This window comes from Chrysemys picta, chromosome 4, assembly GCF_011386835.1.
Source record: "Chrysemys picta bellii isolate R12L10 chromosome 4, ASM1138683v2, whole genome shotgun sequence".
In the NCBI taxonomy this organism is placed as follows: domain Eukaryota; kingdom Metazoa; phylum Chordata; order Testudines; family Emydidae; genus Chrysemys; species Chrysemys picta.
In genome coordinates, this window is record NC_088794.1 from 46,569,496 (window position 1) to 46,586,482 (window position 16,987).

General features: G+C 44.6%; 2 protein-coding genes across 14 annotated transcripts in view; one reads left to right on the top strand and one right to left on the bottom strand.

Annotated features, from left to right (window-relative positions):
- The window catches only part of DENND2B (DENN domain containing 2B), a 307,166-nt gene that overhangs the window by 248,182 nt on the left and 41,997 nt on the right, over positions 1 to 16,987 (bottom strand). The gene's annotated exons all lie outside the window — the stretch shown is intronic.
- Positions 3,244 to 16,987, top strand: part of AKIP1 (A-kinase interacting protein 1) — a 63,465-nt gene continuing 49,721 nt past the window's right edge. Inside the window, exon 1 of the mRNA XM_065592206.1 lies at positions 3,244 to 3,417. Coding sequence (XP_065448278.1) covers positions 3,334 to 3,417 — 84 coding nt within the window. The 5' untranslated portion in view covers positions 3,244 to 3,333. The remainder of the gene's footprint in view (positions 3,418 to 16,987) is intronic.

Below are 16,987 nucleotides of genomic sequence, written 5' to 3' on the forward strand. Positions count from 1 at the left end.
GTCACAGGATGCATTGCATGTACTATGCACCTCTGACGACCTCACTTGCATTCTGCCCCCAATCAACCCCCATCAGGGCTATTTTCAATTTTTTAAACTTCTTGCCCTAGTCACACAGATGCCTCCCTCCTCCCCACACACAACTCCCCCCACCCGCAATTTACCAAGGAAATGTTTTCTTAATCCTCCCCTCACCACACAATTAACACTGGTCCAAAGTCCAGGAAATGCAATATTCAGTAGCAGATTTAAGGTTCAATATCTCTAGACCAGTTATGGGTAGAAAAAGGAGTTGTGTACCATTAAAAAACCAAGAATCTCAACTTTCCCCTGGAATAAGGTTTTGTTTCATCCGTGCAGGACCCTGAGATATCAGAATATTGTTGCAGTTTAAATGTCTAAGTAAAAAAGCTATTTTAGATCATTTTTAAAGTTTCCTAAAATGCATTAGTTATACTATTCCTTCTCTCCACTGAGTCTTGTACACTCAGGCCTTGGCTACACCCGCGGATTCACAGCGCTGCCGAGGGGAATAGCTTGCAGCACTGCGAGCGAGCATGCAGCGCTGCAGGCGCTGATTACACTGGCGCTTTACAGCGCTGCACTCGCTGCGCTCAGGGGGGGTGTTTTTTCACACCCCTGAGTGCAGCAAGTGCAGCGCTGTACAGCGCCAGTGTAGCCAAGGCCTCAGACTCATAGAAGCCCTACAGCATTGGGATTTATAAGCTCCAAAACAATGTTAAAATGTTTCTAAATAGTCGGGGCGGGGTGTCTATCACCCATTTTGCCTTTGATTCATCAGCGTGGACCTTGGGAAAATCACCTAGGGCCAGAATCTGATACCTTTTATCATAATGAACACCACCCTGCTCCACAAGTGGCCCCACTGATTTCATTGTGATCACCAGTGGACTAAAGATAACATTTTCCAACAATGCCTAAGTGACTTGGGAGCCAAAGTCTCATATTCAAAACTGACATAGGCACTTAGGAACCCAAGTCTCATGGAAAGTCAATGAATGGGAGTTAAGCACCTAAATTCCTTTGATGATCTGGACCTAAATCCCTTTTGAAAATAGGATTCAGTGTAGTAAGTTACTTAGGCGCTTTTGAAAATTTTACCTTAAGATACTATCCAGCATGAGTAAAGGTATCAGAATTTGGCTCCTAACTTCTGTCGTACTCAGTCCTGCCCCACAAAAAAACCCAGTGGTAATAAATAAAGCCTAATTGGGGGGCAGGGGGTGTTACAATGAATTAAAGTTTGTAAAGTACTTTGAGATCATTGGAGGCAAAGTATTATACTGCCAGCTGAGTAGGCTGACAGTGCCTCTTTAGGGCTCTCAGAACTCCCACTGCAAACCCTATTTATGAGGCTGCAGTAATGGGACCATTCCGGAACGTTTTCCTTGCGTGATTTTTAGCATTCTATAGCTTTCCTATAGAATGAAAAAGATTTCACATGCATGTGTGCAAACAGATAACGAAAGTCAACTAGTTTAATATTAACTACTGGATGAAAGAGAAAGTCCATTCATGCAAGCGGCTGATAACACCTGTAGCAATCTGTAGCACAAAGCACCTCTACCAACCAAAAAAAAAAAAAAGGGCATTTGAGGTGAAGAATGGAACAGGCCATTATGACTCATAGCTTTTAAGTCTAGTCAGTGAAAATTTGGCAGGAGAGCATTGTTTGACTATCTCTTTACATTCCAGAGATTTATAGCTGCTTATTAAATCATCAGTTCTTATTAAAAAACAAAAAAACTGTACGTTTCACTAGCATTTACCTCTCCTAGAATACACCTATTAACCATTAACACAAAATGGAGGTCTTTATACAGAGCTAGGTGATCTGTTCAAAATATTTAGTTTTCTTTTTATTATGAATCAAATTTTCCATGAAGGGGACATTTTGTTCAGATCAGCTGAAACCTGCTAAGCCAAGGGATCAGTCTGTGGTAGGACGAGCTGCTCTTCTGGCATCACTGTTCCACCTGTTCTTTACTTAAAGCCAGATGGGGCTTTGAGTGACAGGTGTTTTCTACACAGAAAAGGACTAGAAACTGACTTCAGGGAGATGTCTATTAAAGACCAAAGGATTAAGGCAGGATTCTTGGATATCAGAGAGACAGAGCCCAACATCCTGTTTGTTGGATCCATGGTGGAATGGAACCATCCTGGACCACGAAGTGTAACCGTGAGCAGCAGACAATGCATCAGCCAGCTAAGCATTGTTAGCCAAATGCTGCTGGTGCAGTAGCAGGGGAAGAGAACCATCATTAATCCTGGACCCTCTCCCCTTAGGACAAATTAAAATGTGACCCAAGAGAAGGGGCAATGCAGTAGCTATGAATCATATGATTCCATGGATTGCACACACTGCCAGCTGTTCAGTGGCTGGTAGGAGTGTGCATATGAAGTGGCTTTTATGGGGGGAATCCATTATTTTTAGGTTTTGTGTAATTTGACTCCACCCCTGCTAAAGATGACATAGCTATTCTGCCATCTTAAACTCGCTAGAGTTTCTTTATTCTCTTACCCAGGTGGCGTAAGGTTTGTTCTGTTGATAAACAGAGACTCATCTTCGTCCTTCCCCTGCCCCTCCCCGTGTCACAATCTTGCTTTTTCTTTCCCTCACCCTTGGGCACAGCCCATAGGTCAGCCCCTGAGCCAAGTATAATGCACAATGATTTTATCAAATAGGAGCTATTAGCAGGGGCACATCTGGTCTGAATGCCCTGAACTCCCAGGAGGCAGGGAAATGTAACACATTTTAAAGTAACCTCTTTAAAAAAAAAAAAAAAAACACTCAGGTCATCCTTAATACCAGACTGGCCACTGCTACTTGCCAGACACCCCACAATGCAGATTTCCAGGAGTGCTCACAGCTACCTCAGACTTGACGCTAGAATATAGAGCTGGCCAATGGGAGTGGGGGAAAGTATGGTAAGAGCCAGACAGACTTGCATACGTTCATACACCAGCACAAGGGTAAGCACACTGCATTTGTTGCTGCTAGCTATGCTGCTGAAATGGTGTGCGGCCCATGAAATGAAACACGACAGAAGGCAATGTCTGAATGAGCAAGTTAGCAGAAAGGCTGGGTGAGAATAGAATAATGGAGTGAAGATCCATAATTCTGCTCTTGGGTCTGCTTTATCCCCCTAAACTCCAGATGCCCAGTGCCCATATAGTGCAGCTGAAGTTAAGCATTAGAAAGGCTTCTACCCTGTTTCCCCGAAAATAAGACAGTGTCTTATATTAATTTTTGCTCCCAAAGATGCGCTAGGTCTTATTTTCAGGGGATGTCTTATTTTTCAGAAATGAAAAATGCCTTATTATCGGTGGATGCCTTATTATCGGGGAGGTCTTATTATCGGGGGGATGCCTTATATTACAATGAGAGGCAAAACTGTAAGTAGGCCTTATTTTCGGAGGATGTCTTATTTTCGGGGAAACAGGGTATCTGCCCCTCAAGTGCAGCTGCATCAAACTTTGCCAACAAAAACTTGATGGATGATGGGGTTCCATCAAATACATTTGTCTCATGCTTTCGCACTCAAGCCTTGTGAAATCAATTTGCTACAAACACAACAGGATATCGTAAATGCCATTGAATGTGCACAGCTGACTGCTCCAAACCGGAATCAGCAGCAAATCATCTGTGATCTAGAAACACAAAAGCAGAGCTGTGCAACTTAGAGAACTATTCACCATGTCACTCCACGAGATGCTTGTACAATTATTTTTGCTCAAAGCAAAAGTAGTAACTGACAGGATGGTTGTAGATTCATGTGGGAAGTCGTCTTTTACAGTGATAAAAGAGCCCATTTACTGGTGGAAATGTGGTAACAAAGTTAAGGGTGATATCTCCTCCCAACAAATCAAACACCTAAAAAGCAAGGGAGTCATTAATTATGGCACAGTCAGACCCCGCATATCACTATACCAACATTAGCTCATTAGGAAGGATGATCTGTCAGTTTAGGCACTGGGGAGTTAGGAGACCTGATTTCAGTTCCCACCTCTGCAACACCTTGGGCAAGACCTCACCTTGGACAAGGCACTCAGAGGTATAAGTGGCACTTAGGTGCCTAACTTCCATTAAAAGTCAATGGGAGTTATGTGCCTAAGGCATTGAGCCTTTGAAAATCTATCCCTCAATTCTGCCTGTGCCTTGGTAAAATGGGAACAACATTACTTCTCTTCTGCCACCCTTGGTCTATTTAGATGGTAAACTCTTTAGGACAGGAGCTGTCTCTTGTGTGTGTGCGCACAGCCCAGAGGGGACAGATCTCAGTAGAGGTCTCTAGGCTGTACTGTAATACATATAATAACCACAACCCTCACATGCCAATACACGAATAGCCTCTCTAGCATGCTCCTTTTCAATTCAACAGTACTCTCCATGTGCATACCAGAGAACTGAAAGCCACACTAACACACAACCCAAAATCCAGGGCGTTGAAACAGAGATGAATCTGAGCCAAATCATTCCTACTGTGCATCCTGTGGCTAGGATGCTACAGGGTGGGAATCAAGTCTTGAACTGGCCCAAAGTGACAATAATTTTTCTAACACAAGTACAACTGGGTCATACACAAACAAGAAGTGGATAGTTCCATGTATCACAAACACAAGAGGTGTGTGAGTGTAGCGGCCACTGCAGAGCTATTGCTCTAGCTTTTCCTTCTCCTAGAAGGAAGAAACAATAGTAATTATTTTTCCTCTTTACTAGAAATCCTGTCGTTTTCCAGTGCTGATTCATAGTGCTAACATAGATCATTCAGCAAATCATCCCTATTCAGCAAAGCACTTAAGCACATAGAATCATTGTACTGGAAGGGACCTTGAGAGGTCATTTAGTCCAGTCCCTGCACTCATGGCAGGACTAAGCATTATCTAGACCAGGGGTGGGCAAATTTTTTGGCCCGAGGGCCACATCGGGTTAGGGAAATTGCATGCAGGGCCATGAATGTAGGGCTGGGTCAGGTGGTCAGGGTGCAGGAGGGAGGGAGTGCAGGATGTGGAAGGGGGTGTGGTTTGCAGGAAGGGGCTCAGGGCAGGGGTTTGGGGTGCAGGAGGGGGCTCAGGCAGGGGGTTGGGGAGCAGGAGGGGTGCATGGTGCAGCAGGGGCTCAGGGCAGGTGGCTGGGGTGCAGGGTGCAGGAGGGGTTCAGGGTGTGGGCTCTAGCCCGGTGCTGCTTACCTGGAGCAGCTTCAGGATGGCAGCGGTGCGCAGAGGGGCTCAGTCAGGCTGCCTGCCTGCCTGCTCCCGGAAGTGGCCGGCACCACATCCCTGCAGCCCCGGGGGGGGGGGGCCACAGAGGGCTCCGCGTGCTGCCCTCGCCTCTGGGTACCTCCCCCGAAGCTCCCATTGGCTGCAGTTTCCCATTCCCGGCCAATGGGAGCTGAGGAGGGTGGTGACTGCAGCCAAGGGCAGCGCATGGAGCCCTCTGACACCCCTGTCCTAGGGGCTGCAGGGATGTGGTGCCGGCCGCTTCCGGGAGCAGCGCGGTGCCCTCGGCACCATTGGGGTGGCAATCCCACGGGCCGGATCCAAAGCTCTGATGGACTGTATCTAGCCCACAGGCTGTAGTTTGCCCACCCCTGCTCTAGACCATCCCTGACAGGTATTTGTCTAACCTGCTCTTAGAAATTTCCAATGATGGATATTCCACAACCTCTCTGGGCAATTTATTCCAGTACTTAACCACCCTGACATTTAGGACTTTTTTCTAATGTCCAACCTAAACCTCCCTTGCTGCAATTTAAGGCCATTGCTTCTTGTCCTATCCTCAAAGGTTAAGAAAAAATTCCTCTCCCTTCTCCTTTTATGTAACAACCTTTTATGTACTTGAAAACGTATGTCCCCTCTCAGTCTTCTCTTCTCCAGTCTAAACAAACCCAATTTTTTCAATCTTCCTTCATATATCGTGTTTTCAAGACCTTTCATCATTTTTGTTACTCTTCTCTGGACTTTCTCCAATTTGTCCACATCTTTCCTGAAATATGGCACACAGAATTGGACCCAGTACTCCACTTGAGGCCTAATCAGAGCCGAGTAGAGCAGAAGAATTACTTCTCGTCTTGCTTACAACACTCCTGCTAATACATCCCAGAATGATGTTTGCTTTTTTTTTTTGCAACTGTGTTACACTGTTGACTCATTTAGCTTGTGGTCCACTCTGACCCCCAGATCCCTTTCTGCAGTCCTTTCCCATTTTGTATGTGTGCAATGGATTGTTCCCTCCTAGGTGGAGTACTTTGCATTTGTCCTTATTGAATTTCATCCTATTTACTTCAGACCATTTCTCCAGGTTGTCCAGATCATTTTGAATTTTAATCCTATCCTCCTAAGCACTTGCAACCCCTCCCACCTTGGTATCATCCGCAAACTTTATAAGTGTACTCTCTATGTCGTTATCTAAATCATTGATGAAGATATTGAACAGAACTGGACCCAGAACTGATCCCTGCGGAACTCCACTCGTTATGCCCTTCCAGCATGATTATGGACCACTGATAACTACTCTCTGGGAACAGTTTTCCAACCAGTTTTGCACCCATCTTATAGTAGGTCCATCTAGGCTGCATTTCCCTAGTTTGTTTATGAGAAGGTCATGCAAGACAGCATCCAAAGCTTTACTAAAGTCAAGGTATGCCAAGTCTGCCGCTTCCCCCCATCCCCAAGGCTTGTATCTGCTTAACTTTAAGCACGTGCTTAAGTCCCATTGACTTTAATGATGTTTCATGAATGTGTTTAAGTGCTTTGATTAACTGAGCCCATAATCAGGAGCAGAAAGCCATATCCCGCTCAATGGCTGCCTCCAGACATGTCTTGTTTTTATTCCTAGAACTCCTATGACTTTCATTTCCCATAACAAAGGCTAAGTATTCCAGAGGTACAATAATGTACTAATTTATGGTGGGAGCATGCTCCCTTAACCAGAACCTCAGACAGACTCATCTGCTTTTCTCAGCAGATTGGTTTTTAAGGAGCTCTGCTGTGACCTACGTCTGGAAATGTTGGGCGAGCAACAGCCAGCCACAATAGGAAATGGTTTACACTGATTGAACATATTTCTGAATCCCCATGAATTGTACACTGTGAGGGGAAAAACCCAGCAACAGAAAACACAGGAGAATTTGATATTCTTTGTGATTGCTGAGAAGTGGGGATCTTTGTTTTCTCTGTAAGACTATTATAAACCTAACCAGGCCTGTAAATGTTGTTCCCCGAAGCTATGATTTAAGCTTAGGTCAGACAGGGATCATTCACATGTGAAGCATGACTTTTCTGTGGCAAAATGAAGCCATTCTTTTTCCAGACAGTTTTATATTTAGCTTGTTTTAACTGTCCTGATCTTGTACCTGATAAGTGTCTGTTCCTGAATGTCAGTGAGCAATGGAAAAGGGGGGTGGGGAGAGAAGATGAAGCAGTCTTTAGTTTAAAAAGTGCAATGGAGTGGTGTGAGCACAGAATGTACCTAATTCACAGGGTGTCATGAAGACACATTAGTAAATGGGCCAGATCCACAACTAGTGTAAATCAGGAGAGCGCCACTAAAATCAATAGAGCTATGCTGATTCAAGCCCACAGGAAATCCGGACCGATGTTTGTAAAGCGCTTTGAAAATGAAAAGTGCAGTTTAAAAGCCAAGTATCATCATTTTAACACCCATCCCCCACTGCAGCTACCAGGAACAGGATATCTAGTTAAATGGGGCCAGACTTTCAAAACCTGGCCTCTGTTTTTGGATCCACAATTTGTGCCTGCAATTATTTGGGGATCACTGTGTATCTCTATGATGCCTGAGTACTGGTTTGTACCTGCAAATCAGGTACATTAATGTCTAAGTGACCTACATTCTATCTGAAAATTTCACCCATACAACATTAAGTGATGTAAACATGACTCCATACTGGTAATAGATCTAATTTAAAAGCAAAGTAACCAGGTAGTCAAATAATAGGCTGCATGAAATCCATACATCACCACCACACCAGCTACAACACTCAGCACTAGTGAGGCGTGGTAGATACACTAGAGGGTAGGGATCGGATACAGAGGGACCTAGACAAATTAGAGGATTGGGCCGAAAAAAACCTGATGAGGTTCAACAAGGACAAGTGCAGAGTCCTGCACTTAGGACGGAAGAATCCCATGCACTGCTACAGACTAGGGACCGAATGGCTAGGTAGCAGTTCTGCAGAAAAGGACCTAGGGGTCACAGTGGACGAGAAGTTGGATATGAGTCAACAGTGTGCTCTTGTTGCCAAGAAGGCTAACGGCATTTTGGGCTGTATAAGTAGGGGCATTGTCAGCAGATCGAGGAACGTGATCGTTCCCCTTTATTCGACATTGGTGAGGCCTCATCTGGAATACTGTGTCCAGTTTTGGGCCCCACACTACAAGAAGGATGTGGAAAAATTGGAAAGAGTCCAGCAGAGGGCAACAAAAATGATTAGGGGTCTGGAGCACATGACTTATGAGGAGAGGCTGAGGGAACTGGGATTGTTTAGTCTCCAGAAGAGAAGAATGAGGGGGGATTTGATAGCAGCCTTCAACTACCTGAAGGGGGGTTCCAAAGAGGATGGAGCTCGGCTGTTCTCAGTGGTGGCGGATGACAGAACAAGGAGCAATGGTCTCAAGTTGCAGTGGGGGAGGTCCAGGTTGGATATCAGGAAAAACTATTTCACTAGGAGGGTAGTGAAACACTGGAATGCGTTACCTAGGGAGGTGGTGGAGTCTCCTTCCTTGGAGGTTTTTAAGGCCCGGCTTGACAAAGCCCTGGCTGGGATGATTTAGCTGGGAATTGGTCCTGCTTTGAGCAGGGGGTTGGACTAGATGACCTCTTGAGGTCCCTTCCAACTCTGATATTCTATGATTCTATGATTCTAGCTCTTCCCATTCTATTCTTCTCTCCTGAACTGAAGAATCCATTCTGCTTCACTTCTCCCTGGTGTCTAATCTCCACTAGGTACCTGGCTAGGGAGATGTGCTTTCTCACTCTCAGAAGTCAGCATAAGGAGAAGGAGGTTGGCAGCAGCAGAAGCTATTCATCAGGGCACTTTTTTTTTTCCTTCAAGGACCAGCAGTGACATTATTTCTTGCCTTTAGCGTATTAGTTTCATCCAGTACTTGTTTTATAAAACACCAGGAACAAAAAGAAGGCTGGCCACATCACCTGCGCCTTTCAGCATCACCAGTGGCTCTCAGTTCATCTCAGGATCCAATTCAAAATCCTATTCCTTAGGGAAAATGCACGGTGGAACTCCAGTAAAGACAGTGAGGTTACACAGTTAATAATGTGGCACCACGATTTTAAAACTCACCAAATACTGCTCCAGGCTACTGAATTCTGATCTCAGTGACACTAGTGTAAATCTAGAGGAGTGACATTGGATTTATGCTAGTGTAATCAAGAGCAGAATTTGGCCCCTTGTCTCCCTCAACCCCACCTACAAGATCTGTCTGTTTGTCTGGCATGGGCCTTTCTCGCAGTCCTTCCATATAATCTGGTTATTACTGATGCAAGGGTCTTCTCTCCTGCAGGTGTTTCCATCTGGAGCAACCTTTGTAAATTTCTACCAGACATTCAGTCTCACAGGAAAGGATATTTTATTTCCCATCATTTCTCTCTCTCTTTTTCCTTTCTTTTTATTTGACTCCATAAAACATCTTGGGATACCATTTTAATGAAAGACATTCTACAGAATAAAATTGTATGGTGCTGGACTGGTAGGAATCTATTGGTTCCCAAATCCTCATGCATCAGAGACTGAAACCCCAAGTCTAAAACACTCCACTTTGGGGAAGTTCAGATCCAGACGCAAATCGCGGCTGACCCCATCTCTGCAACTAAATACTGGATCCAGACTCCCCTGGCCTATGGCAAAGTCCTGATCTGGATCATCCATTGTACTACAGATGGGCTTGAAATGTAAACAGTGTGGGCCAAATTCTTTAGTCAGTTACACCATTGGCTTCAGAGCAGTTGCAGGCATGTAATGAAGTGGAGAACGTGGCCATGCAATTGCATTACCAAGCTGGGGAAAAGCTTTGTTCTCAGAGACAAGGGTTTGTTTTCTTTAATTGGTAGTTAGAACCTCAAGTTCACTTGAAGAATAAATTGGTAGGAAATGATAATAGAATTGAAAAGAAATTCCTTTCCCCTTCAATAAGAAGACTATTCCTCAGACAAATCCAGTTATTTATGTGCAATCTTCCTGCTCGGAAACTCATGTTATTCAAATCTACCCCAAAACAAAACAAAACAAAAATCCATTCTTGATGGTTTTCTTCCTGCTGCCAAGTCCACAAGACCCCCAACCTCAGGCCTTGGAGGACTTCTTGAGACATTTGTTTATTTACGTGGAGTCAGAGTTGGAATGCTTCACTAGCAGACTCACCCCTGGTAGAAGGCTTTGGCCACGTGGGGAGGCAGTAACAATGTAGAGTATATTTCCAGTGACATCAGCCGGAAAAAAATAACTAGAAATGCTGTAAATAATAACTGTTAGTTACTGCTAGGAATCAGATTGTTCTTTGCAGGCACTGGTCCATGTTGGGAATGATGCAGAGCTGCCTCACACCATGGTTCCAGGGGGCAGTGTGCCTCCCAGAGCTCTGTACACCACTCTCAGGGTTGCAATTTGCACTCCTCGCTGTAGCCAGCCAGCTTTTCTGGACAGTGTGGAGAGGAACCCGAGCCGTGGCCATGTTCCCTGCTCTTTCTGAAGTGAGACATTAGCAGTCAGCAATCCCTGTATTCAAGAGAGGGAGCCCAAACGTGCCTGACTCCCATACAGAGGGAGAAAAGTGATGCAGCGTCACCATGTTTCAGAACATTCCAACGTAATAAGTCAGGACTCCCCAAAATTGTGAGGTTGGCTGAAAAATCATGAGATTTTTGAAAATAATATTAGGTTCTTTTCATTTGCCGTCTGTTTTTTTAGCATGTTTTCAAACTTCTCTGTGGAGACACGGAGGCCTGAAACTTATGGGTGGGTAAATAAAAGCTGAGATTCTTGCACAATCACAGGACTCCAAGACCTGGGGCTTTAAGAAAACCATCAAATATCACAAGATTTGCAATAACATTGCTAGAGCTGATGAGGCTGAGGAAGGGAAGACTTCTTGCACTACCCCCGCTCCCGATTTGTGCACTCATGTAAAGATCACGCCTTCACATAAGAATCTCAGCTTTCATTTTAAAAAGTTAAGCTCTTATTTACTTAGTTGTTGCAGAAAATGGCTAGAAAATATAAACCCTAAAGGCTCTAAATACAAAGACACAACATTTATTATTTTATAAAACCTTATGATTTGTAAGCTCTTTTGGGTGGGGGGTGATTGACATGCTGTTTGAACACTTGGGATTGGCCTGATAAGTGTAGCATGCACAAATTACTTCATTGGCCAGTGAAATGCAACCACACGTGGAACACAACATGGCAGCTCTTTAAAAGTGCACAGCAGTTATGGCACTGAAGGAAGAAGACACTATAAACAGTGGAAAGGAATTCACCAGACTGGAGTTTAGATACTGGAATATCAGGGCTAACACACACAAAGTCTTGTGAAAAGTGCCTGCCGTGAGATCTTGGATGACCACAAGTGGTTCAGATCTCAGTTTTATCCTCTTATGGGAAAGTGGACAGGTAATTCCAGCAGCACAGTGCCCCTGACACCATGCCAGGGCACTGATTTAATACAGACAGTATTGACCAGGCCAAACCCGACTTAGTTTGAGAAATCAGATGACACTACACCCCAGAGTGTTATGGCTGCAGCTCAAATATAAATCCAGTCTAACAGAGGCTCCAACACGAATTGCTCAGCCAATACAACATGTGAAGTCTCACATCATAGTAACTCTTAATTATGCACAGCATCCCCTTAGAGCAAAAGGTTGACATGGTCCTCACCAGGACAGGCAGCCACTTTCCTTGATGGATGGGATAGTTCAAGATATCTTGTTCCCATTCAGTAGCTCGCATCTCCTTCCACAACTGCTCCTGTGATTTTTGTTCTCATAGGATGTAAGTCGTTATGCAATGCATACAAAACCACATCATCTTCACTCAAAAAAAAAAATCCCATTTCATTGCAGAAGGGCATGCTATCAAAGAGGTGCCTATTCTGTAACTTCCTCTCAGCCGATCCCATCAAACTGGTTGAACTGCTGTGTGCTCTTAGGCTGAAATCCCTTTATTCAAATAGTTGCAGTTGGGTTCATCATCTGATTAGGACACATGCAAAAATCAATGCAGTGTCTGCATCCTAACCCTAGTATTGCCAACCCCAAATGTTGAAAGAAAAAAAATCACTCACCAAAAATCATGAGATTGTGTGTTCTTTTTATTTGCCTTCTGTTTCTTGAGCCTTTAGGGTGCACTGGGGTCACATTTTGAAGCTTTTTCTCCACAACTATGAGGGCTAGAAACTTACTTTTTCTTTAAGAATGAAGGCTGAAATCATCACATATCCATGTGACTCCAGGAGGTGGGGCTTTGAGGAAAACAATTCTCAGGAGACTCATGACAAAAATCATGAGAGTTGGCAACACTGTAACCCCCTGTAGACATTTGTGCATATCACAAAACCATCAGAGAATCTGGCACGACTGACAGCCTCTTCTCTGAAGAGGCCCAGCACTGGAGATGGCAGATGTGGAGAACTTTGAGGTGTAGGAGCACAAATCCATGAATATCCCTTACTGAATGCATAGCTTCTTTTGAACTTTCACATAACTGTACCAGCCTGACATGCATTTTGCACACACATGCACTGACTGTACTGAATGTGGGAGGTTTGTGTGGCGCCAGCCTGACTCGTGCCTTGCCCGTTGAAGTCAACAAGGGAGTTTTTTCATTGACTCCAGGGAACTTTGGATCAGACCCATCATCCTTTAGGTTCAAGAAAATCAAAATCATATCCAATTTGTTCACTGAAAAGTTTACAGCTGAGAGACTGGGGGAAAGTAAGCTGACAAGCAAGCTCTTCCTTTCCAGAAGCTCCTGCGGAACAGACCACTTACTCTGTTCTGTGGTTTCATTTATTTTATTCTAAGTGGCCCATGACTAGGGCTCTTAGGCACCACCGCAATACAGGTAATAATAAATAATGATAGCAATCTTTGGAAATGATCACATACCAACCTGAGTCTATTTTGCTGTGTTAGCAACTAGCATTACACAGAACTTCTCGCTAAAGCAATTTACAAGCACAGCGTCTCACAAACCCCTGTGAGGGGAGACTGGGACAGAGGAATGTTATTTTTAGAGGTGCTTGAATGCTGTGGCGCTCAACACCTCTGAAAAAATCAGGCCCTAAGCGATTTGTCTGAGACCACAGTAGAAGTCAGCGGTGGAGCCGGCATTTGAACTCAGGGGTGGCGGGCTCCAAGGCTGTCACTAGGTCATGCCTCTCTCTCTCTCAGCTCTGCCTTGCACATGGATTCCACACCTGAACTTTTTCCAGAAACTATGTTCAATATTCTATGATTCAAAAGCAAATCATTAACGGATTTATTTTTATGCTTCTTTAGTGCACAGACCAAGTTCTAACTAGTCCTAAAGAAAAACAACTTTGGGACAAATGGTCCCCCCGTGCCTTATATTCACAGAAATTCTTTATACAAACCAAAATCCCTCCCCTCCCCAGTGGTATGCAGGAGACTTTTAACAAAGGATCAGTACAACCAGCATGGGAATGATAGGCCAGCAGTACTGTCAAATCCCTAAAATACCAACACAGGGTCATGTTTTCTACTTTACACAGTTCTCTTAACATTAGCTGGAAAGTGCACTTATACCAAGCCACAAGGGTCACAGAGCTGCCCCATAAGGGCTATAGGGAATCATTCCACAAAGGGTCACAGAGCAGCAAACAACCACAAATGTGCCAATGGAAGTCTTCCTTTTACCCAAACACAGCAGAGATACACAGGGAAACACCATCTATGGAAATCTTTGGATTAAAGGTGCTGTGGGTCCAATTGTGAACAGGTTACTCTGGTGAGCAGTTATATACAGGAGTAGCCTCCATGACGCCAGTGGGCAACCTCTCATCGATGCTCTGTACATGCAAAGTGTTAGAATCGGGCGCACCTGTGGCCTGGTTTGCACAGTTGTGCCAGGGAGTAAGGGAGCATACAGCACGTCCTTATTTCCCTGTGCCAGTTACCAACATCACAGGGAGAAGCAGAGAGGCAGGCATAGCCTCTTGCAGAGCTGCTACTACTTCTCCAAATGGCAGGGGCAGGGAGTGGATGGAACTATGGCTTCACCCCACAACATGTTCTCCAGGATAGCTGAACTGAGGGAAGTGCACTGCACCAGGTATAGGGCTTGTGCATGATGCTTTTCTCTTGAGCAAGGGGAGAGTCACAATCTGCCTGCAGGTCTGCTCCTCGGGCAGCACAACAATGCGCTGCCCATTGCTCTGGGTTTGTTGCATAGTCACAAATTAGTCCATAAATTTGGCCTCCAAAAAAGAATCCCACTTGCCTATTCACTGAAGGGCAAGTTCTGATACCCTTATTCACACTTCAGTGGGACTGCTTGTGGAGTACGATACTATGCGTCATAAGAGTATCGGAATCCGGCTCTGAATGCTTAACAAACCCACTACATCAGTGGTTTTCAACCTGTGGTCCGTGGACCCTTCCAGGTCTGCAGACTGTGTCTAAGATTTCCAAAGGGGTCAGCACCTCCATTTGAAATTTTTTAGGGATCTGCAAGTGAATAAAGGTTGAAAACCCTGCACTATGTAATGGGTTTTGCTGCCATCAGCTGATTATCTTCCTCAGCTTGACCCCAGCTAAAAGTGAGAAGCCACGAGGATCCCCAGGAGGAGTGCAGTAAAACTTAGATTTGGGGTTGGGGGAGTGTCCATATTTCCGCATCGCAAGATGAGCTCCTTTAGATGTTTTCAATGGCTCCTAGTTAGGGTGCGGAGGAGCACCTACGCTGGCATCTGAGAAGCTTTTGAAAACTGGTCACTGATTTTCCTGGGGCTTAAATTTTTTCCCGTTATCTGTGGGCAAGGACCAAGGAAAGTTATAGGCACCAATACATTTTAACAGGGGATGCTCCCCAGGCTCAGCTGGAGGACCTGAAACATCTGGAGTTTACACAAAGCTGCAGCGGAGGCGGTGAACAGGAAATGCAAGTGGTTTCAAGCTAGAAGCTCTCCCTAGAACGGAGATACTGTATCTCAAGAATGTATTATTTCCTATTCACAAAGGGGTTGAGGGATAACAACTACCTGTATTAAGCAATATAAATATAAACCTTTAAATATTTTATGTTAAATTTCCAAATGGTCTGTACTGAGTGAAGTATCATGAGGCAGCCTTTGCAGCAGCACCGTCAAGGTTGAAAAATCACCTCTAAATGGAAAGTGCTGCTCAAAGTGCTCTAAAATTCACATGCACATATTGGTTTCACATTTGGTATGTCAGCTGAGTGCCTGGAACAATTTTTGAGATCATTTCATCAGGGAGTTCTCGCAGTACAGCCTCCCCCCAAAACTAACCTGCTTTAACTTTTCCAAAAAGTGTTTCAGAATGTATATGCAGATTGCCTTGAAAATAGCTATATCATGCTGGACACTGTGGTAGATTTTATTGTGCAAACTGGGAGATATTTCCTCAAGCGGTTCTCATGATTAAGCCCCAAAGGCATAAGAAGATGCCCTTCTACCAGAAGGATAAAATACATACGAGCTGACCTTTCTACATTTCCAGTAGATGGCAGTGGGGCACATGCACAAAATCCAGTACAGCACATATTCCTGCCACCTCTCCTCTCCCCCTACCACTCCCCAGAGTTTTTCCATGTGCTAAAAGCATTAACTCACATTAACAATTTCAGTCCTGCAACAATTCCAGCGTCTACCTAGTGAGCTAACATAGTTCCGCTTGCTTGGTCAGTAAAGGAAACTGCCTTTAAAATGAGTCAATCAGAAGACAGTGATGCACCAGGCAGGCTGCAGCCCTGTTTGCCAACCCAAAGTCTATTCACTGAAGTCAATTGAAAGACTTCCCTGCCCCCACTGACTTCAATGAGCTTTGGCTCAAACCCTGTGTTCACAGACTGTCCCCCAAATCTAAAGCAACAGTAGATGGACTCCGGGGCACCAACCTGCTTCATCATTGCTTGGTAAATTGGGGCAATTTGGTTTTACTTGCCTAAAAGAGAAGGAAGCAGCTTGCAGTGGTGCTGCTTGTGTTATACTTGTTCGGAGGCCAAACACAGGACTTCACTCTCCGAAGCTGTCTATTTACAGCCTTTCCACCAGCACTTAAATATACACACTTACAAAAGCCCCAGTTGTACTCTGACTGAAGCCAATGGAAGAGATGGGGGCAGAAATGGGTCCCAAAGGAAAAAGGAATAACACCTTACACCATTCCTAATGGGCTCCCCAATGGTTGTTCAGCTTTTCCTCCTGGAAGGTAAATCCAGCGTGTATATGTTCTCACCATTCAGGCTGAGGACTGTGACTCACTAGGAGGGTCTGAACTTTGTCTTCTTTGCTCACTGTCAGAATTAACCTTGCTCAAAAGGGACGGAGTGCCAAACTCAATCCCCCTTAATGATACGCAGATCTCCAGACAGCCACACACATAGAGATCACATTCAAAGGTTTTTAGTCGGCCTGTCAATAAAAAGAAATTCCATGAATACCCAGCAATGACGGGATGACGTCACATAGATGGGGAGTTTGGGTTTCATTCACAGCACAACCCAGAAGTTTAATTCAGCTGGAATTATCACAAGATTAGGCTTTCCCAGAAGGCTCCCAAATACTTCTTGCATCTACTTAGGCTGAAACTGGAATAAACAAACAAAAATTTTGAGGAGAAACGTTTATCTGAACGAATGCAGCTACTGCCTAGTCTGGGGACAGTGGATTAGCTGTCCACACAGATCCTTCATCTTGAAGATAGATGGAAGCACTACTCCCTGTT